Raw genomic sequence first — 23,026 nt, forward strand, 5'->3', positions numbered from 1 at the left:
TAGCATCTAGAACTGCTCTGGTTACAGATTAACTCATTTTTGTACTGCCTGACTCTGAAGCATGGACTGTAAACAAATATTGATGAGCGGATTATGCATTAATCTAGGTTTGTACATTTTCTAATATGCAAAACTACAAGAAATAATTATCTTTCTTAATATACTGGGTCAAGTGATATATAGAAGTAAAATCAGTACTTTTCTCTTTAGGTTTTAAAAATACATACAAATGGGCTGTTATTAAGTAAGTTCAATGGTTAGCAAAAAGCTATTTCCTTTGTTCGGGAGGCTGTAATTATTCCAGTGTATATATAGGTAATCTTAGACATGCTACTATTGGTTAATGTAGGTCTAGAATTCCAGCGGTCTCAGAAAGGGTGCTTTATGGCCCATAAAGGACTTCTGTCTGTTGCAGAATGTTGCGCGTGCGCGCGCACACACACACAGTCACATTACAATCTGGATGCTTGGCAACTTATTTGCACTTGTAACTGGTTCCCAAGCACCCCATGATCATGTGATCATGATCTGCTATCTCCTCTGATGGTTTTCCCAGAAAGTCAGTGGAGAAGCTGGCAGGAAAGGGTGTGAGGTAAGGGTGCCCCCCACCAAGATAGCTTCCTCTCATCTTTGGAAGCTGGCTGAAAGAGCTGCTTGCAGAGAGGAACTGAACTCATTTGATGGGGTGCAGAAATGGAGCTGAAATCCTAAAGATTCTTCAGAATTTCAGCTCCATTTTTGCACCCAGTCAAAGGAATCCCCTTCCATGCAGTGAAAGAGCTGAATTCCTTCAGCAGGGTGCAGAAACAGACTTGAAATTCTAAAGATTTTAGCTCCATTCCTGCATTCCACCAAAGGAATTCCCTTCTGTGCATAAGGGGGAGCTGAAATCCTTTAGCAGGCAGCTCTTTTAGGCAACCCCTAGTGGCAGCCAAAATCCAAGCAGAAGGTGGAGAGAGAACCCGGTACAATAAGTGTGGAATGCCTCCGGTGGGTGGAGGAGGCCTTGGGAGATCCAGCCTAAGCCACGGACAAATGTCTCTTTACTCAGGTGCTGAAAATGTTGCTTGGATTTTGGTAGGAAGGGTTTTCAGCTCCTGAGTGGAATCTCTGGGGTCTTTCCCCCACCAAGACACCCCATGTTCCTTCCCTAGAACTTTATCCAATTAACTCATGGGATGGCTTAAAAACCACAATCAGAAGTGCTCAAATCACAGTTGTTGAAAGAAACAGTCTTGTGTGATTCACTTAATGACTGCTTTGCTCAGCATCCAAGATTCTGGTCCCAATTGTAGTAGTAAGTCAATTGTAGTGATTCATTTAGCTATTTGCACTAGCCATTCATTTTCCATTTCCTTTTGATATTACAAACTTACATAACTGTTAAGTCAATGACTCTTAAACTGGGCATAGATAAGTAAGCAGCATTAAGGAATACAATACCTAGCAGCTTCAATAATGCTACTTTTACATTATGTAATTACAGTTTAACACTTATTTTATAAATCTAGGTTATACTTGCAAATCCTACCACACTGACATTGTTCCATGTATACAGTGCCTAGTGCACACAAAGCTTCCTTTCCATGCCAATGGCCACAGTACCAACACATTTGAACATAAAACTGGCTGGGGAAGTTTAAATTTAGTAAAGGATAGAATGGAAGGACAGCAAGAGTTAAGATGAACGTGCATGTTGTAGTTTGCAGGGATCAGAAAGTTGTACTTCAATTATTTCAAGATGTACATGAAAGCAATAAGGTTGCACACGTAAAACACAAATTGCTTTGTTTTATGTTCTTGATCTTTTGCTTTCTATTAAAACCAAGTCGGATTCTAAAAGGTGAGTGATGTTGATTAAATAAATGGGCTAAAAGGGTGTTGAGCAAATCATTCATCCAAGGATGAAGCAATCCCAGTACATAAGTTCAATATGCATTGATTTTTTTTAGCCAACCTATGGGTTTTGGCAGGAGAAAGCCAAATAATTAATTTTAAACAATAAACAACTAACTACATAAACTGTGTAGGTGCTTAGTCTGAAATGACTTTGCTCAAACAGATGGTGCCTTAGGTAACAAACATAAATGATATGCCATATAGGAAAAGGAAAGGATTTTGTCTGGATCATCATATTCTTGGCAGAGTGCTATTATTGAAGATTAATTAGGCTGCTGAGGAACAGCTGTATGAGTAAGGGCAGCAAACTGCAGCCAAAAACCCCAGTAAACATAATCATGGTTAATAAAACTCATTCTTCTCGTTTCCTGTGTGTGTGTGTGTGTGTGTGTGTGTGTGTGGCTTTGAGTCAGTCTTGATTTCTGGCGATTGGGCAAGTCTCTGCAATTGTCTTGGTAAATATTTTGGATATGGTTTGCCTTACCTTCTTTGCAGGGCTAAAAGAGAGTGACTGGCTCAAAGCCATTATCTGGATTTGTGCCTAAAGCAAGAATAAAACTCACCGTCTCTTGGCTTCTTGGCTTTAAACCACTATACCAAACTGGCTCTCTTCACATTTTCTAGGCAATGCTTAAAAATAAAGGGTAACTAAACCAAGAGTGGAAATGCAAGGCACCCGGCAGAATTCCTGCAGCTTCTCTGAATAATTATGCAACATTACAAAGGTTCCCTGAACTCTGAAGAGCAGCATTTGTAGGGGCACAGGAGGCTGCAGCATGGTATGAAGTGGGAACCCCCGAGTTCAACTTGACTGTCTTGTCCCCCAAGTCTTATCCCCTTAAAAACTTTGGGAAGAACAAATCAGTCTTCTTGTTTGAAAACAACGGTTAATTTTCCTCCTCCTGCTATCATGTGTTCAAAGCAGTTGATGTGAGTTATGTCCTGTACATGGTATATGAAACATATTCTTGGATCAATAGATCCATCATTGTCTGCAGGCTGTGATGACATCCAAGGTCAGCAAGGATAATTTTTATCAGTGGCAGCTGAGTGATCACTGCAGTTCTTTCAGGAGACTGATAGTCATGATTCAGGCCCTACATTCACTTGGTGGAGTTCCTGCAAAGCAGCTACGTAGCCTTGCTGTTGAATATGACCCAGAAGGTTCAACTGAGGAAGAATATCTCACAATTTCAATTACTAGCTGCTGCTTATTATGCAAACTTTGGGGGGAACTATCCCATATCAGTTTTTTAGCATCTTTTTTTGAAGTATTTTTCTTTACCGGAGGGACTACATGATTATCCTTTCACCATCTATGGTTCTAAAGACACCTGCCTGATGCCTGTATTACAAGTTTTATTTATTACCAGGTTTAATATTTTAAGATGTTGTATTTGTGATATTGTGATTGCCCTGAAATGCAGAATGAAAGCGAATGTATTTACATATAAGTATTTAAGATAAACTAAACAAACAATTGAAGAAACCAACTGGAACTATGAACTGTACCTCAGATATCACATTCTTTACATATTCACATAATAAATATGTAATAGTATTTTGTTGACATGCAGATGCTTAAATATTGAAAAGTATAGTTTTATCTAACTAAAATATAATTCTAATAAGGGGAACATTTTGTAATATAGACTGTTGGTTATTCTCATCATAAAGAGATTTCAAGCAATTTCATCAACTTCTGATAGTTACACCACAGTAAACATTTTCAAGAGTCATGAGCTGTGTTTGAATTGAGACTAATGGCTGCCTTAGACCCAAATCTATAGAATTTCTTTTAAAAATATATTAATATGGGTCAGATTAATCGGTGTCAATCATTAAAGGTCTTATCTGACAAATAAGAAAATTACCTATGTTCATAAGCAATCCATTCATAACTGTGGTATGATCTGGCTTCAAAGTATTATTATCTTGATTAATAAATTCAAGACTGTCTTGAAGCCTACAGGAAAAAAAGAAAGAAAATAATTGTGCTTTGATGTTTGCCTTAGTTGTCAGTTTTGTCTTACCTTCCTTTTCCCCTTTCCCCACCTGCACCCTTATGTCTTCTGAGAATGAAAGAGGAATCCTAAGAGGAAAAAAAGGAACTAGCAAGAGACAATCTATTCTCCTGAATAAACCAAAAGCACCAGTCTCGTCATGTTCTAATGATCACATGTACTCACGTGTTTAAACTTCCATAAATACTGCTTCCTGTTCGAGCTGTAAAAACTTTGCTCAGCATAAGCTGTGGAGGAGAGCTGTGAAGCCAAGAAAATAGGAATGAAAAGATGTCCTCACCAAACAGCAATCCCCATTCATCGGGCCACTAGCGACATAGTCTCTCTAAGGCAATGCTTCTTAACTTCAGCTACTTTTAAGAGGTGTGGACTTCAATTCCCAGAATTCTCCAGTAGGGCTAGGGGATTCAGGGAGTCGAAGTCCACACCTCTTAAAAGTTGATGAGGTTGAGAAACATTGTTTTAAGGTACTGAATTCTACTAAATTTGTTAATAAATGAATATTGCAAAGCATTCTGCAAAAATAGTGGGCTAAAGAAATAATAATTTATATCATTATATTAAAATAGAATTAGTTTGTTTTTTCCTCATGTCAGGTAATCATCACAAACATATCTCAATGTTAGGCATACTAAACACCATAAGCCAACAATCCTGCCCTGAATTTTAAGAAAGAAGCACTCATGAGACAATACTTTTCTAAGAGCCTTATTTTCCAGAAAGCTCATTGTAAAGTTCATTTTTATTCTATAAAATTATTGCAGGATCCAGTCAGGATTAGTCATTGGGACCAGAATCTTCCAAGCTTCCAGACTTGTGCTGGAGCACATCTTCAGGGAACTTCTCTCTATAAAATTATTTGTAATTGCCTCAATATACGTGTCTACTATTGCTCTTAAATCCCATCAGAGTCAAACTTAGTTTCTGTAGACTCAACCTGCCCTTAACAGATGGCAGCATTATTATTATTTTTTTTGTAAAAATTATATATTCCATGTTTTTCCACACTGAAGGACAACTAGGGTAATAATGGAACAGCCTGTCTATTTGTGAGCTGTGGAATTCTGGCTTTAAATGAATACAGATGAAAAGCACATAAAGTAACTAGCTGGGAGGAGGGGTAAGCATATCAAAACCACATAATTAATATTATTCTGCAAATACTCGACAATATAAAATTCTGTAAAGAAGTACTTTACTACAGCAGAGGTGACCAAGGGCTTTGATGTCATTAAGGGAATAAAGGATACAAAAAGGACAGGGCCACCTGGGAGGGTCTTAGTAAGAGTTTTAGAAAGTTTAGGCCATTTTTAAATAATTCCGTGCTTAGGATTTACACTCCATATTTTTAATTTCCCACCTCATCTTTCCCATGGCATCCAATCGTGTTGTCAATTTTTAGTAATCACAATCAATTTGGGTTTCTGGACTAAAAATGCCTCTGGAACATCATGCACACCTGACTGTCCATCTCTGTTCCACTACTGGCACACTATACACAGTCCAATATACATAGCTATTGAATTTACCATAAATCCCTGATAAGAATTGCAGGGTAGGAAATATGTTTCATTAGGAGGATGTATGGGAAGTCCCCTCCACCCCAGTTTTGAATATGGGATACAAAATCCAACTGCTACCTCCAAACCCCAAAGGGATCACATTTCTTCTCCCTACACTGTTGTTTCTATATTATCTTTATACTACAAGAGTTAATATTACCCCAGAAGTCTGGTTGCAAGGTGAAATAAGATTCTAACTTCTGGAGAGTGATCTGAGAAGAATACATATACATATATATATATATAAAAACAACAACAAAAAAGAATTTTTACCGAATCTGATGGATTTTTAAAGTTGAACCCTTATAGCTCATAGCCACAGAACCAAACATCATCTCCCCAAGCATGTTGGCATCTGAAGAACATCGAGAACTCTGAAAAAAGACACTGCTAATAATTATGTTGCACGGTGATCATTTTAAAAATATTCTTCAGGTAGGGAATGGAAAATGAAGGAATATCACAACTATAAATGCATTCCACAAAAGATGAGTGCATGTGTTACGCACACATAAACCCCATCTTCAGGTACCAAGATGTTTATGCGGGTTCATGTTGGCTCTTTAAATTCACAGATCTAAATGTTGCTGTAGATGGCAGCTGTTCCTCATGCTGAAAATAATCTTTGGGCAGAATCCAAATCTTCTGCAGCTGCTGCTGTTCTCCACACATTATCTGTTGTGATTTTATGGCAGGTGTGGATGCCAAGGGCTCCAACATATGTGATGCAAAATGAATGGGATCACATCACACATGTGGCAGGGCCAAGATTTTATTCGGTGTTTGAACATGTGAACAGAGTTTGTTTTCAGTGTTTTTTTTTCCCTTTCCCTTGTTTTGCACTAAGCTTGAGGGCTTACACTGTAATTTTCAGACTTAGCATTTCAATATAGGAGGAAGAGCTGCTCCTGACATTTGACCAGAGGGGACTTTATGATGCCATACGCAGCCCCAGAGTAACAAACTGTTCACCTCTATCTTACAGCTTGCCTTGCAGGACATCATGTGCCTCAAAAGCCCGATCTACTGTCAGTTTTCCTCCTTGCTTCTAATCTTGAGCAAACACTCCAGCACATGGACTTTGATACTCTCTTGGTATTTGGGCATTCTGTCTTAAAGAATGTAATTTGATTTGATGGGAGAGGTGCCTATTGGAAGTAAATCCTGTGAGAAAAATAACAAACCCAGTGTAATGTAATAGTCTATTGCCCCGTAGATATTTCTGCTTGTGGATTTAAATCAGTAAATACAGAATGCACAACTCTTTGAATAGCTTAGTTCACTGTATTGTATCTGCTTGTAACATGAACACAGCAGCTTCTGCACTCAAGGGCTTCAAATCTCACACTTTCCATACCTGGTGTCAGAGCACTTCAAATTATTAGGCAGTAATCACATATGTCACACTACAAGATAATATGCCATGATTATCCTGTAGGTAATGGCATTTTGTACCATAATGGGCAAAATGTTTTTAAAGTAAAAAGTGCAGAAAATTATTTTAATGGTAAACAAGATTCTAGGTTATTTTTCCATCATGACTATAACAGTTATTTATGTCAGTTACAATCAAAACAGCCATTTACACCAAATTGTAAAATCAAATATAATAAGATGAATTGACAAAATATAAAACAAAATAAGCTTGTATTTGAATATTTTATATAAATGGTGTATGAAGTTTTTAATACATTATTTAAGACAACAGCTGTTACTAGATTTAGGAGCTTTGAAGAACATATTTAAACTATAAAAAGATTTTCAGAAAAAAAATCAGAATCAAAAAACACCCCCAAATAATGGTTTGATAAATCCTTAGGCATCAAGCTAGAAAACATGTTAGATTTTTCTCCTTTCTGGAAGAAAATCCAGATGATTGGGGGGGGGAAGTGAATTTACATGAATTACTATAAAACCTTTCTTATAGAACAGGGGTGTCAAACTTGCATCATCACATTGTTGTCATGTGACATATTGTGACTCCCCCCCTTCGCTAAACCAGGGGTGGGCGTGGCCAGCACCTGACGCATCCGGCCCACGGGCCATGAGTTTGACACCCCTGTTAGAGGAGCTATGTATCCCATGATGCACTTCATCTGTTCTAAGAAATGCATTAGGAGATAATGAGTTTCAGCTGATCTCATGGATAGCTAAAATTTTCCAGTTCACCCAATTTTGCCAGTGTCAAAATTGTGTGAAATTTTCTTTACAAATAATTCTAAATATATAATTCTTACATGTAACTGACCGTGCTGCCCAGTCAGATTAGAAGCAGATTTTACGTAGCATGCAAATAAAACATGTAGATGTTTACAAAACTTAAACTTCCTGTTATACTAATGATCACAGAAGCAGAGGCAAATGCCTATATTTTAGATTCCTGCAAGACTGATTTTAGCAATTTTTCTATGATAGACAAAATATGGATGAATAAATTTATAATAATTTATATTGGCTTCCACATATTAATATCTCTACTATTGCTTTTATCCCATGACTGTTCTATACAGTGACAAATACCCAATTCATGTACATTGAAAAAAGACCCATTGTCAATCCATCCAAGTTGTTCCTCCATACATCTTATTATCATGGCATAAGTATAGATCATGAGAAAACATGTTGCATATTACTTCCTTGTCATTCCATTATAGAATGAAAAAAAATGTTCCCCCTCTATTAATAGGCTGAACTGGGATAAGAAAAGTTTTATTAATGAAGTTTGCTCTGCTACATAAATGTTAATCTTACTATCAACAATGTCTAATTATGATGGCTGTTGGAATCTCTGATTCCAGAGACACTAGATCCCTGAAGATCAGTGGCTGGTAAGAGTAATAGGAAAAAGCTTTGCTTGTAAACTTAAGCAATCTTATTGTCATTTAGTAACATGTATATTATGTCCTGCAACTTTCGACAACTAAAAATCTTATGTCCATTCTACATTTTACAAATTAACTTTGCAAATTGTACAACATTTATTTATGAAAGAATCAAATTCCATTGTGTTAGTTATTTACATACAGTTCCTTATATTTACATTAACTACTCCCTCTGCACCTCTTAAAGTATGTATGTGGTCTGGATGCAGCACATTCATTGAATATGGGACTACCTGCCAGAAAGCACTGATTCCTTTAACAAAATTCTCTGAAATGGAAGTTAAGTGAGGTATAACAAGGTGCAAAATATTATTCTTATTTTCTATTCTAAGAACAGAATTCAACATAATCCCCGTTCTTTCTTCATCAACCCATACATTTGCCCTTGATGAAGAGATTTTTTTTAAAAAAAAACCTAGTGTTTTCAATTTTACTAGTGCAATACAAAGAAAGATATTGCGTATTTGAGACCGAAATACAAAGTGTAAATGATAAAATGGGGAGGCTAACGTTTTCTTAGCAAAGTTTTGCTTAGAGATCAGATCCACCACTGGCATCAGTCAAGAAGTCCTCCAGAATGTGTCCTGTTAGGATCAGACAGTCTTAATCAGAGAACTACTCCACTACAAAGAATAGAAAGGCTCAACTCTATTTTAGGAAGGCTTAATAGAAAATACTTCTCTCAGCACAAGGTGAGATGACAGAAATACATCAGTCAGATGACTGGCTATACTAGAAGCCAAAACCTCTCTTAAAGTGTAACTCAGGTTCAGTGAATGCCAGTTCATAACCTTTTTAAAGTGACAGCAAGCAAACATCTATCGTTTAACATGTCCCAACTACTTTTCATAAAATGAACTTTTCAAATCAAGCTTTTCAAATATTTAAAATAAGAAAACAAGCATGCTATTTGTCAAGCCAGCATCCTAACCCCTCGAGCCTTCATGCCCCTTTCCACAATAAAATTTTAGGGTATGTACATTTTAAAAAGCTAGATTTATTTCTACAAGCCTCACTTCCAGGTAAACGTAGACTGTGAAATTGGTTGTAGAACTGGTTGGCAACTAGCCGTTATTCTTCATCATTAATGTTTCGTTCACTGGATAACATCCATTATTCAGGTAACTGTCTTATTCCAGACTCAAATGATATCAACCACCTGTTCTATTGAACAATCACCCCAAAAAGTTGTTCTTGGCTCAGAGTCTCTTCCCAAAGCCACAGCCACTTCTAACAAGTTTAGCACAATTCAAAGGATTCTCACCTGAAATTTTGGACAGTGTTCTTTTGTTTCAGTAGAAGAAGAAGAGGAATTGATTGAACTGTCCAAAGAAGATGAACTATCTCCTCCAGGTTTGAGCTGGCAACATTTCCCAAAGACTTTCACTGGTGCATCACTGCAGAGTTTCTGGTGGAGGAAAAAGATGCAATTGCCAAACTATACTTAGCAATCTCCAGACCATTGTTTAACTAATACCTCCCACATACAGTGATAACTGGGAAATTTCATATTAACAAAAGCATTTCAATATTAAAGAAATAGAGGGGATCATTAACTAAGATGAGCATTCAGTAGGTTTTACTTGTTTGCTTGATATTCTTCTATGGCAGGGGTGTCAAACTCACCGCATCACATTGTCGTCATGTAACGTACTGCGACTTTCCCCCCCTTCACTAAAACGGGGGTGGGTGTGGCCAGCATGTGACATGTCCGACCCATATGCTACACGTTTGACACCCATGTTCTACAGGGACACCAGAAATGCACCTTCTAACTATGCTTGCCCCCTGGAAGAAGGTTCCTCCCAAAACCCAGATGATCTCCATTCTGCTGTTGTTTAAAATAATTGGCTTCTTTAATTAAGAATGAGCCCTTCACCCTGGTGTCTTGTAAAGGACAATGAGATCCTCGCTTCATTGCACTTGCTAACTTTTATCTTTATCTTTTATTTATTGATACAGTTACACTTCTTTTTAATTGCTGTGAGCCACCCAGGTTATTGACAGTCAGATGGCATACAAGTTTAATAAATTATTACAGTTAATCACACAGTCAGTCAGATGTTTAAATTGAATTTGGCATTTTTATCCACCTATCCAGTTCTTCCCAAGGACCTGGGATAAGCAAGTGTTGTTTGAAGGTGTTAAAGGCAGAATGTAACCTGTTGCAAGGAAAGCTGCCTTTTGCAATTGGCTGATGTTCATTTTATCAATCCTGATTGCATTCAAGTAGTGCTCCAAAAGTTTTGGGATGGCACCAAAGTGCCTATTACTATTGGTATTATCTTTGCTTTCTTTTACCATAGTTTCTACTTCAGTTTGCTGGTTTTATATTTTGTGATTTTTTTTCTCCATTATTTTGGAACAATATTTGAAAAGTAACACATTACAGCTGAGGAATACTTCAAATTCAGTTTTAAAGATGGACAGGAACACACATTTATTATCTATTGGAACTTATTAAAACATCTGCATCTTTTCCCAGGATGTTTGAAAACATGCATGTCTAGTTTAAATGAGTTGTCAATAGCAATTGCATTTGTGCTCCAGTACACTTTAAAGTACTTCTTCGAAATTAAATCCAAAGTACTGTATGCATATTGACATAGATAAACATTTCCTGGTTTTAAAAATAGAACTACCTTAAAGGACTACCTTAAAAGAAAAACAATGTTAATTCATTCTATATCACAGGTTACTAAACTTTTACCGTCGTACCTCTTTTTAGTATAATCTTAATGTCCACACCTTTCCAAAAAATTCAAACACTAAAATTAAATACAACTGGAGAATAAAAACAACACAACAAAACTTTGGCAAAATGGATTTATTGCAACAGTATAACTAAAACAATCTTTTCTTGAATCTGTCTGTACCTCTCTGAGAGAGATACACCTCTGACTTGGGAAATCCTGTTCTATCAGATTTCATAGATACTGTATTAGACACTTTTTGATCCATTTATTTTAAATATAGTCTACAAACATAATTCAGTGCTACCATTACAACTGGCAACAAATATGGCAGCCAAGAGCCATTTGCAAGCATGTCTTTTCAACTGCTGATGTCACAGTTATGTTCCCATTTGTTGCATTTTAATCTCTATCATACAAAGGCTTTTTGCAAAAAAATAACAACAACAATTATGGCCACCAAGTGAATGTTCTCTGTGTATTCTTCTATCATTTAAAGGTGGATAGGACTATCCCCACTTCCCCAAATATTTACTGTCTTCTCCAAGAGCTTCCCCACCAAACTGTAATTTTTAAAAATGTCAGAAGAGCAATGGTACTTAATTGGCATGAAATAATCATATCGTATCAAATTCGGGATTGATTATTTTATCCTGATCTTTTTGAATGCATCCCTCAACTTAACATTCAAAGCCACAAAAGGATCTTAGCCCTCCAATAAAGTTAATACGCCTGTTTTTAAGAGACTGGGAGAAAAACCAAAGATCCCATAATCTGATGCAAATTCTATCTACGGGTAGTTCTTGTTTAGCTATTGATGACCAGTCTTCTCATTTATGACCTTCACCGGCCTGTAAAGCAAAGAAAGCCGAAGTAGGATCAAAAGCACAATTGTGATTTTGCTTAGTGACTGCTTTGCTTAACAACTAAGTTGCCAGTCCAACTATGGTCACTAAATATGGACTTCCTGTGGGTGGTCAACGAACTTCTTAATCCTTAAGTTTTTGGTAGAAATGGTCCCAGCATTAAGCAAACAGATGCTGAACAGGCAGAAAGTAGCAATGAAGTGCTACAGATTGTTATTCAGCCCCACAAGCAACTCCCAGTGTGGTGTCCCACTGCATGTGCTGAAGTGAAATTTAATTACCATATTGTCTTTCATTTCGACCGGCAAGTATCTTGGCTTGTTCCTAAATTCAAGCCAGCAGTTTTTAAGACAGTAAATGATACCAGCAAGGAAGATGATATGCAGGCTTCCCTATTCCTTGAAATGGAGAAGCTATATAGAAACATGAGAAAACCCAGTTCCCAGCCAGACATTAAAAATGAGCTTTTATTCTAAAGAGATCTGACATTTCCACAAAGTTTGGGATCAGAGCTTTTTTTTTAACCGTCTTCAATGAAAATGATTCACAGAAATTCAGACTGTATTTAAAACAGTGGAATATAGCTATTCCACTGAGATTCTTCTCCCAATAATAACATTTGAAAAGGGAAACTTTATTGGGGTAGAAGGAAATAAATCAATATGTAATTTTTTTAATGTATGGATTTTAATTCCCCAAGAAGTTGTTACTAAAACTCAGGTGGAACATCTGTATCAGAGAAAATTAGGAAGAAGCCCTGGGATTTTCGGCTTTTGCACTGTCAAATTCAGTTGAGAACTAGAAATTACCAATGCCAGCTTTTTAGAGCCTTAAACTATAATATTATTACAGAGAGAAACAGACACTGATTTTATGAAGGAAAAATAATCCATTATTCAAAATCCACCTTTCTAATCTCTACCACCTTCAAGGCTACCTTCTTACAACACTTTTCTCATTCTTTAACTGGAGGCAAAACTAAATACTATTGGGGAATTTAGTCCCATAGTTTAAGAACTGCAGACCCAGCTAATTCAAGGGCAGTTGTTTTTTTTCCAGAGCTAGAATTTAAGATTGTACTACTTCTCCCAAGAACAACCTCTTATTATGACAGGCCGATGATTAAAAGGACAAAGCTGAACTCGTGCACTGTTAGACTTGCTACTGGCTTCATTTTTATTTTTTTTTGGCATGCAACAGCTAAAAACATGTGAATAGCTATCATATGATTTCACTAGGAACCCATGAACTAGAATTGCATTTTATCTCTGACAAACAACAGCGTCTTGGACCAGGCTCTGCATCATGTGATAAAACCACACTGAATCTAAGAGTTACAGCATTTTTGTTCAGGCAAGTCACAGTGTAGCATTCAGCTGATGTCGAAGGTTTGCTTAATCATGCTTGGTTGCAAGCAGGCATATTTCAATGTGAAAAAAAGAAAAGAACTTAACCTGGAATGATAGAATATATTTCCCCAACCATACATTTCCAAGCTTAACCCAGTAAATCTACAGTATATAATATATGAACTGTCTTTTTTTTTTTTTTTTGAAAAGAAGTTCTCCTACATGCTAGTTTTCCACAAAGCTCTCCCTGAGCACTGTATCTTGAATGCAACTTTCTTGACCAAAACTACTGGGAAATGTTATATCTTTGGCCTTTACCGTGGAATGCAGTGAACCTCAGAATCCCCATAAAGAGAGAGGTCAAATGGTCACCATCTTTTGGATGCCATCTGTCAGCAGCTTGCCAGAGAGCTAATCATACTGAAAATGTGGAAGCCAGACAAATTTTAGAACATGCAAATTTAGAACCAGGCATATGCTCAAAATCAACTCACTGGACATCTGGACCAAATATCTGATATGCAGGAATGGGATTCGACCGGTATAACTACCGGTTCTGTCGCTCTGCGTCACGTGCGCATGCGCGCAAGAGAGAGAGCCGCGCAAGTCACGCGAGTGCAATTTACAACCTGCTGAGCTGCACGGACAGCTGAGCAGCGCTGCGTGCAAATGCGCAGCGGTTGAAAAAGCACTTTTTTCCTGCTTTTTCAACCGCAGCTGTGTCGCACAAAGCATCTGCGGTTGAAAACGCAGGAAATAAAGGTCAGGTAAGAGCCCGGGCAGGCGGGTGGGCCAAAACAGCAGCAGGCATAGAACCGGTTCTATGTATGCTCTCTGTCTTCTGCTTTTCATAGCAACCGGTTCTGCATAAGTGGACAGAACCGGTAGAATCCCACCCCTGCTGAGATGATCCTTTTTTTTTTTTCTTTGCAAGGTTTTCAATTCTGAATGTCAATGAAATACAAGATGCAACGAATTGCCAGATATGATGCAACAAAGGAATTGGCTCTTGGCTGCTTCAAGCACAGCTCAAGCTATGTTTCCAAAATTATAAGGAGATTAATGGCTAAATACTACATATAAAGGAAGCTGGAATTTCTGCTCCTAAACAAACATACAATTGTGAGAAGTCAACAAAATAGGTACCATATTGCTATGTCCACTAAAACCACGAGGCAAGTAAACAGTGATTCAAACTGGAATTAACACAAGTTTTCTCAATATTGCAGGATCCAATCTGAGTTTGTCACTGCAACCAAAGATTTAGTCTTCCAGAGTTTCGGATTCATTCTGGAACCCATCCTCAGTCAATTTTTCTTATATGCACATATAGAGGGAAATTCCCTGAGGATGGGCTCCAAGCATGAGTCCGAAAGCTTGGAAGACTAAATTTCTGGTCCCAGTGTGACCGACTCAAATTGGATCTTGCAACATTATCCTGAGACATGTGTATTTGCCTTCATTTATTTCTCAAAACTGAAATGAAAGCCATTGTGCTACTCCAGCTTCTATTCTGAAGATCTCAATGATCCTGAGGTGCTGCTACCATGTGGAGATTCAGAAGTGAAACAACTAAGAGAGATGGATTTTTTTTCCCCATTCCCGATACGTTCGGACTTCATGTCCAGAATTCCCAATCAGGGTAGAAAAACTCTTAAGAGAAATTGAGTAGTTTTAACCACATATTCTGAATAATGTCAAGTTAGGGACTGAAGTATTTAAACTGAAATTTCACTTACTATCACATATCTCATTTTCAGACAAATCACTTAAAATTAAAGAATTCATTTAAGAGATCACATTATTAGTCATATCATATTGTCCACAAACTGTTCTCAAACTACTTGGAATTTGGAAGAATCTATCAAGCTTGGATTGTGACTCATTTATCAATATGGGATGCAATTGGGTTTTAAACTCTATTACAATGCTGCCATGTTCAAAGAGGACTAACTACAGGTACACCAACTCAGGAATGTCCTCTTTTAAATCACAATTTTTAAAGCCCTCCTCTTTCTGTATGAGTGAACTGAAGTACATGGATATCCATGGAGTTTCTACACTATTTAATTATAAGAAAGCAATTGAAAGGGAAGGCATAGGTATCCCCTTCATAATCAAGTCATCACTTGAATGATGAAAAACAGAAATTCCCAAGCTCATATTCTGTATGCCATGGTCATCACCAGATTGGCCCACTGATCTTTCCTGCCCAAAGAGCTTTAGCTAGCTAATCAAGGATTTCATATCACACTTTGAGTAACACAGAGTAAATGCTGAGTTTCCAGCCTTAATCACATCCATGCCACATGCAGCATTCCCTGTTAATGACAACAATTAAGCTGGCCAATTTTGGAGCATTTTGACCAAGTATCCCAGGCTCATCCAAATTTTATTCCAGACACATTCACATTATTTTATGCAAGATGGTATTTCTAAAGTGGAAGCTACTTTGTCACCAACATACTGTTGCTCACAGTCACCAAAAATGTGGTACATGCACTTATACACACTATGCAACAATTCTGATGTGGATGGAACAAGCCAAAAATATACCTCTTGTAAACAAATAAGTTGTCATGCAGAATTTCTCAGTCCATTAGAAACAATAGACTACTTTCACATAAACTCACATTTTAAAAGAGCAGTTTGATATTTTTATGAGGGAGAGAGGGAGTAAGCACAAGAGATTTTCAAATGGAACATTGTTCAAGCATGCACCTGTATAAAAAACAGCAAGTCAAGGTTTTTACAAGGTTTTTCTTTCATCTATGTAAACATTACAATATTTGGCACACATATTGAATACATCTGTATAGCATTTTTCTTTAAAATTACAAATGTATGCATCTTTCATGCATATGTTGGATTTCCTTTCAGAATGCAACATATTTCCAACAAATTTAGCACTGGGACAATTTAGTTCTGGGACGAAAGCTAGCTTAATGTTCACAAAAAACAATTTCATGTCATTTAAAACCTTAAAACACACATTTTCAGAATTGGCTTTCATGAAAATATTGTATGATCACAATCGTGGTTTTTTGTTACCCTCACTGCAGAATTTCTCAAATTACTCACTAGTCACAGCGATTACAAAGATTTGAGTTTTTCTAGCAGAGTGAAATTCATGGCAGGAATGTGCTGGTTGCACAAATATGACATGAATACACATCAACTCCATTAAACTTGGGTCCTCCTAACTTTGGAGGCTGAACATTTCTTTGTGTCCAAGGAAAATCAGACGAAATGCAGGGAGACAGACTTATTTACACTCTCACCTCTACTAGGCAACTACAAGATAATAAAAATAACAATGATGTCAGGATCACAATGAAATTAAGTGGACACAAATCCAGCCCAGCACAGGTAAAGTGATCAAATATGGAGAACATTCCATTTAAGATAGTATACTTTTCATGGCTGCAACCATCTTCTCAGAAGTGCATTTAATTCATTAGGACATATTCCTCAGTTAGTCTAGTACAGGAACAGAGTGACGTTCTTGATTTTCTCCTTTCACTATGGCTTGAGAACAGGTATTGTGTTACACTCCTTTAAGGAAAGACCAATACAGCAGTGCTATAGGATAAGGAAGTCTTATGAGGTTTGCCTTTTGGACTCTACTGTTTTGGAAGCATTTTTAGATGAACTTTTGAAACCATCATCTGCTCGTGACTGGAGATTTATTGTAGTATCATATGATACAGTCCATGGTTCTTTGTTTCTTTACATTCCAATTTCTTTTTGGTTATGATTTTATACTTCTTAGTCCAATGTTGTCTTGAATCATAGACATGCTGGACTTTACCAAGCAACTAAAAATAAATAAGCAAGGTAAATGCATATAACGTATCCTTGATTGCTTTTATACTAGATAAAACTGGAGGTTGCTCTCTACTTATCAAATCAAACCTTTATTACGATCAAGGAACAGCATAAGGAGGGCAGGGTGCATAAAAATATACTTAAGTCTAAAAATAACAATTATAAAAAGTTTAAAAATGTAAAACAAACAAACATACACATTCAAAATTTTAAAAAAATCTAAAAGAGATAGGAGCATTAGATGGGCGTAGGAGAGCACAAAAGGTTATTATGGGACAGATTTACAGATCTATAGCAATAGAGAGCACTCTAAAATGATGAGTTACTGCAGATATTCATTAAGACTGTTTATGGTACAGGTCATTTTTTGGTGGATCTTGAGTGCTGCTGTATAGAGTTTGGTAAAATTATATGTTGTAGCAGAGTTAGTATATGAGAGCTGCAGAAATGTACAAAATATCATGTGTGCCCTTATGCAGTGAGATGGAGGTTAGTATAAATGTCTCTGAAATGCAGGCACAGGAGAGATACGTGTTCTATCGTCTCTGTTTGTCCAGTGTCATAACAGCCTTATTTCCAGGTAGGGGCCCTTTCTGTATTGGCCTTCCGGTGGTTAGGTACCTCAAGATTGTTTAAGTATGCCATAGAAGGGGCAGACACTTGTTCTGTTCACTAGCAATAAAGGTTGGCACCTGGCTAATTCTAGTTGGTGCTCTGTGTGTGCTACACCGTTTAATGAACGTTTTGACTTGGTCATATCCCATGCTAAGTAGAAGACCTGAAGAAAGCCCAAACAGAAGATTCTAATTCTTTTTCCATGTGGACTGTAAATCATCCCTCATAGTTAGTAGGGGAAGGAGAGTGCCACAGGAATGTAGTGGCCATCTCTTCTTTTAAGAATGGCAGATGAGCTCCTCTGTACATTTTCAGCAACATAGTCCCCATGACTATTTCCTGCTGTTAGCAGAATGAAAACTTCCAGATACCTGAAAGAGGAGACCTGCTAATCTTGTGGCTATCTGTGCTCCAGTAGTGACCTTTTGGCAAATATCATGGTCTTGGTTTTCTACTGGCCATAACACTGCATTCTAATATTTAAATATTTAAAACATTTAAATATTTAAAACATACACACACACAACTTTCACCCATTTCCAAAATACTAGTGATTGTCTTCCATCGCCTTTCTCTAAAGCTGATCCAATTTTTCTGAATCCTCCTTAAAGTGTGTGTTGCCCAAACCTGGCCACAGTACTTAAGGTCTGGCCATAGCAGAACAGAAGGGGACAGTTACCTCCTGTGATATGCAAGTTGTATTTCTGCTGATACTCTCTAAGATCAGTGTTTGCCAACCCAGCGGGCTGGGGACCACTGGTGGTATGTGAGAAAATTTTGGTGGTCCGCAGAGAAATGTCACCCCCAAAGCACCCCCCCAAAGCAATTAATCCAGGCTGCGAGGGAACACAAGACTGCACTGCCCACATGGCCCGCAGGAACACAAGGCTTGTGTCGTTTGCACTGCAAACAACACGAGGTAGTGAGCGGAGGGAGAAAGGGGAGGGGAAAACTTGCCCCACATGCCCCATGCGTCTCGCCTGGCCACCAGGCTGCTTCTTTTAGCTTCTTTCTTCTTCTGGTTTTGGCTGCACGCAAGGAAAGCAGTAAAAGTCTTTCTTTCTCTCATCCAAACTCTGCCAGAAATGAGTCTTTGGGACCCTGCAAGGCCTCCTGCTCCAAGAGGCTGCGCCGGTACGACAAGTCTCACAAAGACTCATTTCTGGCAGAGTTTGGGGGAGAGAAAGAAAGACTTCTGCTGCTTCTGCTGCTTTCCTTGCATGAAGCCACCATCCCACTAAGTCTCTCTCTCTCCTCCCCCCCCGAGAATGGAGCTGGAGATGGTATCCTGCAATCCCAAATAAAGAATGATTGACCAGTAGGAAAATGGGGTGAGGGATTTTCCTGCAGACTTTGGGGGGGATTTTCCCTGGGTCTCTGGTCCACGGGGTTTAAAATTATGAGTTTGGTGGTCCCTGAGGTCCAAAAGGTTGGCAACCCCTACTCTAAGATAACATTTCTCTGTAATCATATCAGATTTCTGGCTCCTATAGAATTTACAGTCAATTGCTATTCCAAGATATTTCTCTCAAGTACTTTTAAAGTTAGGTTTCTGTCATCTTACATCTCTACTCTTAATTTTTGTTTAATAAGAGAAGAACTTCACATTTGTCTTTGTTAGATTTTGTTATATTGCCTTCAACTCATTTTTTCAACACAATTAGGTACCTCTAAATTGAAAAAAAAAAAAACTACCAAAGTCACTTTGAATCTTATTTCAGTCTAGCTAACTCACCCAACTTTGTGTCATCTACAGATCTGATAACATTTCCTTCTACCTTATTGTAGAAATCATACATGAAAAAGTTGAGGAATAAAGGACACAGAACTGATCTCCGTGGCACCCCATTTGAAATTTCTCTCCAATTAGTTAAATAATTTATTAATGATCGACAGGCATCCTCGAAATTTTCTGAGAAGCATAGCACTCATTCCAAATCTGAAACAGTATGACTTGGATCTTGCAGTTATTATTTAGAAGCAAATACTGAGCAACCCAAGTTTAATCACACAGTATGTTCAGTATTAATGTACTCGGTGCTGATAGGTCACACACAAGCATCCAACAGCACCATTTCTATTTTGACTCTCAAAACTGGAACACGAGTGATGACTCTGGAAAAGATCTGAATTATGTAAACATCTGTGGTCATAGATCACCTTTTAAAATGTAATTTATAGTGAACTACTTTTTGCATGAGTCAAAAATTTAAAAAGTACATCACATGGTTTCTTTGGCATGGAAGTGGGTTTTTTTGATCAGAACTGCTTTTAAATGCCCATACATTGAAGTATTTTGTCTTGCTTTGTCATAACTAAGGTGGACTTTCTTATATGATAACATATCCCATCAAGCAAGACATTTCAGCCTAGTAGGAGTTAAGAAGAGGGCAACGCTTTGTTGACTGGGGAAAGAAATTAAACTGTGCTCCAAAAGTCTCTTCTGTCTTACTGATGACCAATTCCAAGCATAGTTGTGTTTAATACCAAATGCAGCAAACTCTCTTTAAAAAGGCAATATAAATCACTGAGTATGTGGGGGTTAAAAAAGCAAAGGCATGAAATTCTAAAATTCAATTAACAGATGATCTTTTCACAGCAATAAACATTTGCTCCACATATTGTTATTTCAAAGGGCAAAGCCATTGTGGGATGCTAATGGAACTTAGCATACACTGTCAGTGAAGGTTGGGAGATACTTGCCACTTAGCTGAGATATGTAATCAGAACAATATCTACTTCCTGCCAGCAGATAATTCAACTTTGGTGATCGGGTATTGGCTTATTTTTGTTAAAAAAATTGATGTAGATATAGAGTCTTCATTTTCAGTGTATAGCATTGCAGCTTAAAGAAATATAGTCAACAATCTGTATTTCTTCAATCTGTTTATGACCAAACAATTAGCACCATGATTTAGGAATAGCAGTTAGTAGAACATGCCTTCAAAATTCCTACAGTACTTTTGATTTGAAGGTTGGTGGGGAGAAACCTTGATGTTAACCAAAAAAGAACCTAAGAACCAATAAAGAAGTGGATTAAAAGGGGGAGAGTAGCATTACAGTTAAGCCATAAAGGACAAGGGGCATTATAGGTAGCAATACCAACTGACCTTTGCTGATCTCAAAGGAACTAAACTGCTTTGGACATGATTAGTAGTAGGATGAGAGATTGCAAGGAAATAGCAGAGTTTTTTAGACTACATTGTCAAAAACCTACCCTAGAAGAAGACAATGACAAATCACTTTATTACCTGGATAATTACCTGGAGTCAAACTGTATTCAAGATAGACAGTACCTAACCCTGAGTATATTAACCTTTAATGCCAATTTAGAACAATCACTGAAATGGTAATATATTGTGGGATTGTACAAAGCTTACAGATTCAAGAATGAAACATTGAGAAGTCTCGCTATGTTATATTCCCAGTTCAGACCATGACAAACTTCCTCCATATAAAACCATTCCAGGAACAATTTAGTGAGTTTTATATATTCCTAATGAGTGAATGAAATCATTTTTAAACATAGCAATAACATTTACCCTAAAAGTGCAGTTACCAGTGCAAAGAATCAAAAGTTAAAGGCTGTATAGATTAAGCACATATAATATTTGAAAAACAGTGTACCAACTATATTAGGTTTTAATGAATTAGGTTGCTCACCGAGATTGACACATCTTCAGTTCTTCTCTTGGCATTGGAATCAAATAAAACATTTCGCCCTCTTCTTTCACAGTCCTGGTACACGATTAGTCGGATCTGACTTGGATTAAATTCCGGCAAAGGCCAGCTTTAAAAAGATAGGGAGGGGAAAAAATATTTCACATTAGTTGTGGCTTCACTAAGTACATTAACTAAATATCTTTAGATATACTATCAAGAAGGGATAATGGTGATAGTGACAATCACAACAATTAATGACCCAAACAGGATATATCTTTTTGAACATTGGTGTATATGGATCAAATTTCATTGGTAACTTTAAATGTTGTTTAAAACATTTCTTACAGTAATGTGGCATCACTCTTGTTAATCCACAGTGCAAGCTACTATTGTAATACATGCATTGAAAGCAGAACTGTTATTAATAGAAAGAGCTATGGGGATAGAGAGCTTCAAAAAGGTTTCTTGTTGGATCTTTTTGCCTTGCATCTTTTATAATAAATACTTTCCCACAGAGATGTTTTATGATCATAGAATTCCCACAGCTAACCCATTTGTTTCATAATGATCAAGAGTGAACAGCACATCTCACTGAACTATCCCCTCTGAGAAAACACAGAAGGAAAAAAACAGAGGTTCAGGCTAAAAATGCCAACATAATTCCCTAAGCATTTTAGAGGCAAAATTGTCTGCCATTCCAAGGAGGAAGCACAATAGAAATGTATTGTAGCCTGAATCACAAGGGAAAAATGTAACATGGAAACGAAAGACAAGAATCCACTTTAATTCCCCTCCCAAAACGGAAAGAAACAACAAAACTTAATCAATGCTTTGAACTGTTGCTTTACCCAATGAAGAATCCCATACATACAGTACTGTATCACACTGCACTCATTGGTTAGCTACCAAAGGGTGGCCCATTCTATAAACACCTTCAGAGATGGCGAGTCTTCTGCTTTCCAAGGCAGTCTGTTTCATTTTAAACAGATCTTATTGTTAGGATATTTTTCCTGTTGCCTAACCAAAATCTACTTTGGGGCAACTTAATATGATTAATTCTTGTTCTAACTTCTAGAATGATTCTGAACAACTCTGTCCTATGTTCCCCCTGTCAATCCTTCAGTTATCTGAAGACAAGTCATGTATTTTTCCAATTTTCTCTGGTTCTGGCTCAGAATATTCAATGTTTCTAACCAATTCTTACAAGCTGCCTCCTGCTGCTTCCTGCCTCCTGCCTCCTGCCTCCTGCCTCCTCCTCCTCCTCCTCCTCCTCCTCCTCCTCCTCCTCCTCCTCCTCCTCCTCTTCTTCTTCTTCTTCTTCTTCTTCTTCTTCTTCTTCTTCTTCTTCTTCTTCTCCTTCTCCTCCTCCTCCTCCTCCTCCTCCTCCCTCCCTCCCTTCCTTCCTTTCTTTCCTTCCTTCCTGACTCCTAATCATCTCTGGGCACACTGCAGATTGTCTGTGCCCTTCCTATGTTCTAGGTGTGCTCTGATTAGTGCAGAATGAGAGAAATGATTATTTCTCTTGATCTTTCTTTACTTTCTTTACCTCTAATTTCCTCTATTTCCTTGTCCTCTTACTCCACGTTATAGAGTAAGTTATGGACAGTAACAATGTAAGCAACCCCATGGAATTTAACTTCACTAT

At 37.5% G+C, this 23,026-nt stretch overlaps 1 protein-coding gene across 5 annotated transcripts in view; it reads right to left on the reverse strand.

Annotated features, from left to right (window-relative positions):
• The window catches only part of FNIP1 (folliculin interacting protein 1), a 99,174-nt gene that overhangs the window by 35,648 nt on the left and 40,500 nt on the right, over window positions 1-23,026 (reverse strand). For all 5 annotated transcript variants that reach the window (XR_015741725.1, XR_015741724.1, XM_026696468.2 and 2 more), the window contains exons 2-6: window positions 21,382-21,508; window positions 9,632-9,775; window positions 5,759-5,859; window positions 4,089-4,163; window positions 3,774-3,865 (exon numbers count right to left, since the gene is read on the reverse strand). Coding sequence is in view for 3 of the 5 variants with exons in the window: in XM_026696468.2 (XP_026552253.1) it covers window positions 3,774-3,865; window positions 4,089-4,163; window positions 5,759-5,859; window positions 9,632-9,775; window positions 21,382-21,508 (539 nt within the window). In the remaining 2 variants the exon portion in view is untranslated. The remainder of the gene's footprint in view (window positions 1-3,773; window positions 3,866-4,088; window positions 4,164-5,758; window positions 5,860-9,631; window positions 9,776-21,381; window positions 21,509-23,026) is intronic.

This window comes from Pseudonaja textilis, chromosome 2 (assembly GCF_049901715.1).
Source record: "Pseudonaja textilis isolate UNSWEBS1 chromosome 2, rPseTex1.2, whole genome shotgun sequence".
NCBI classification, from domain to species: domain Eukaryota; kingdom Metazoa; phylum Chordata; class Lepidosauria; order Squamata; family Elapidae; genus Pseudonaja; species Pseudonaja textilis.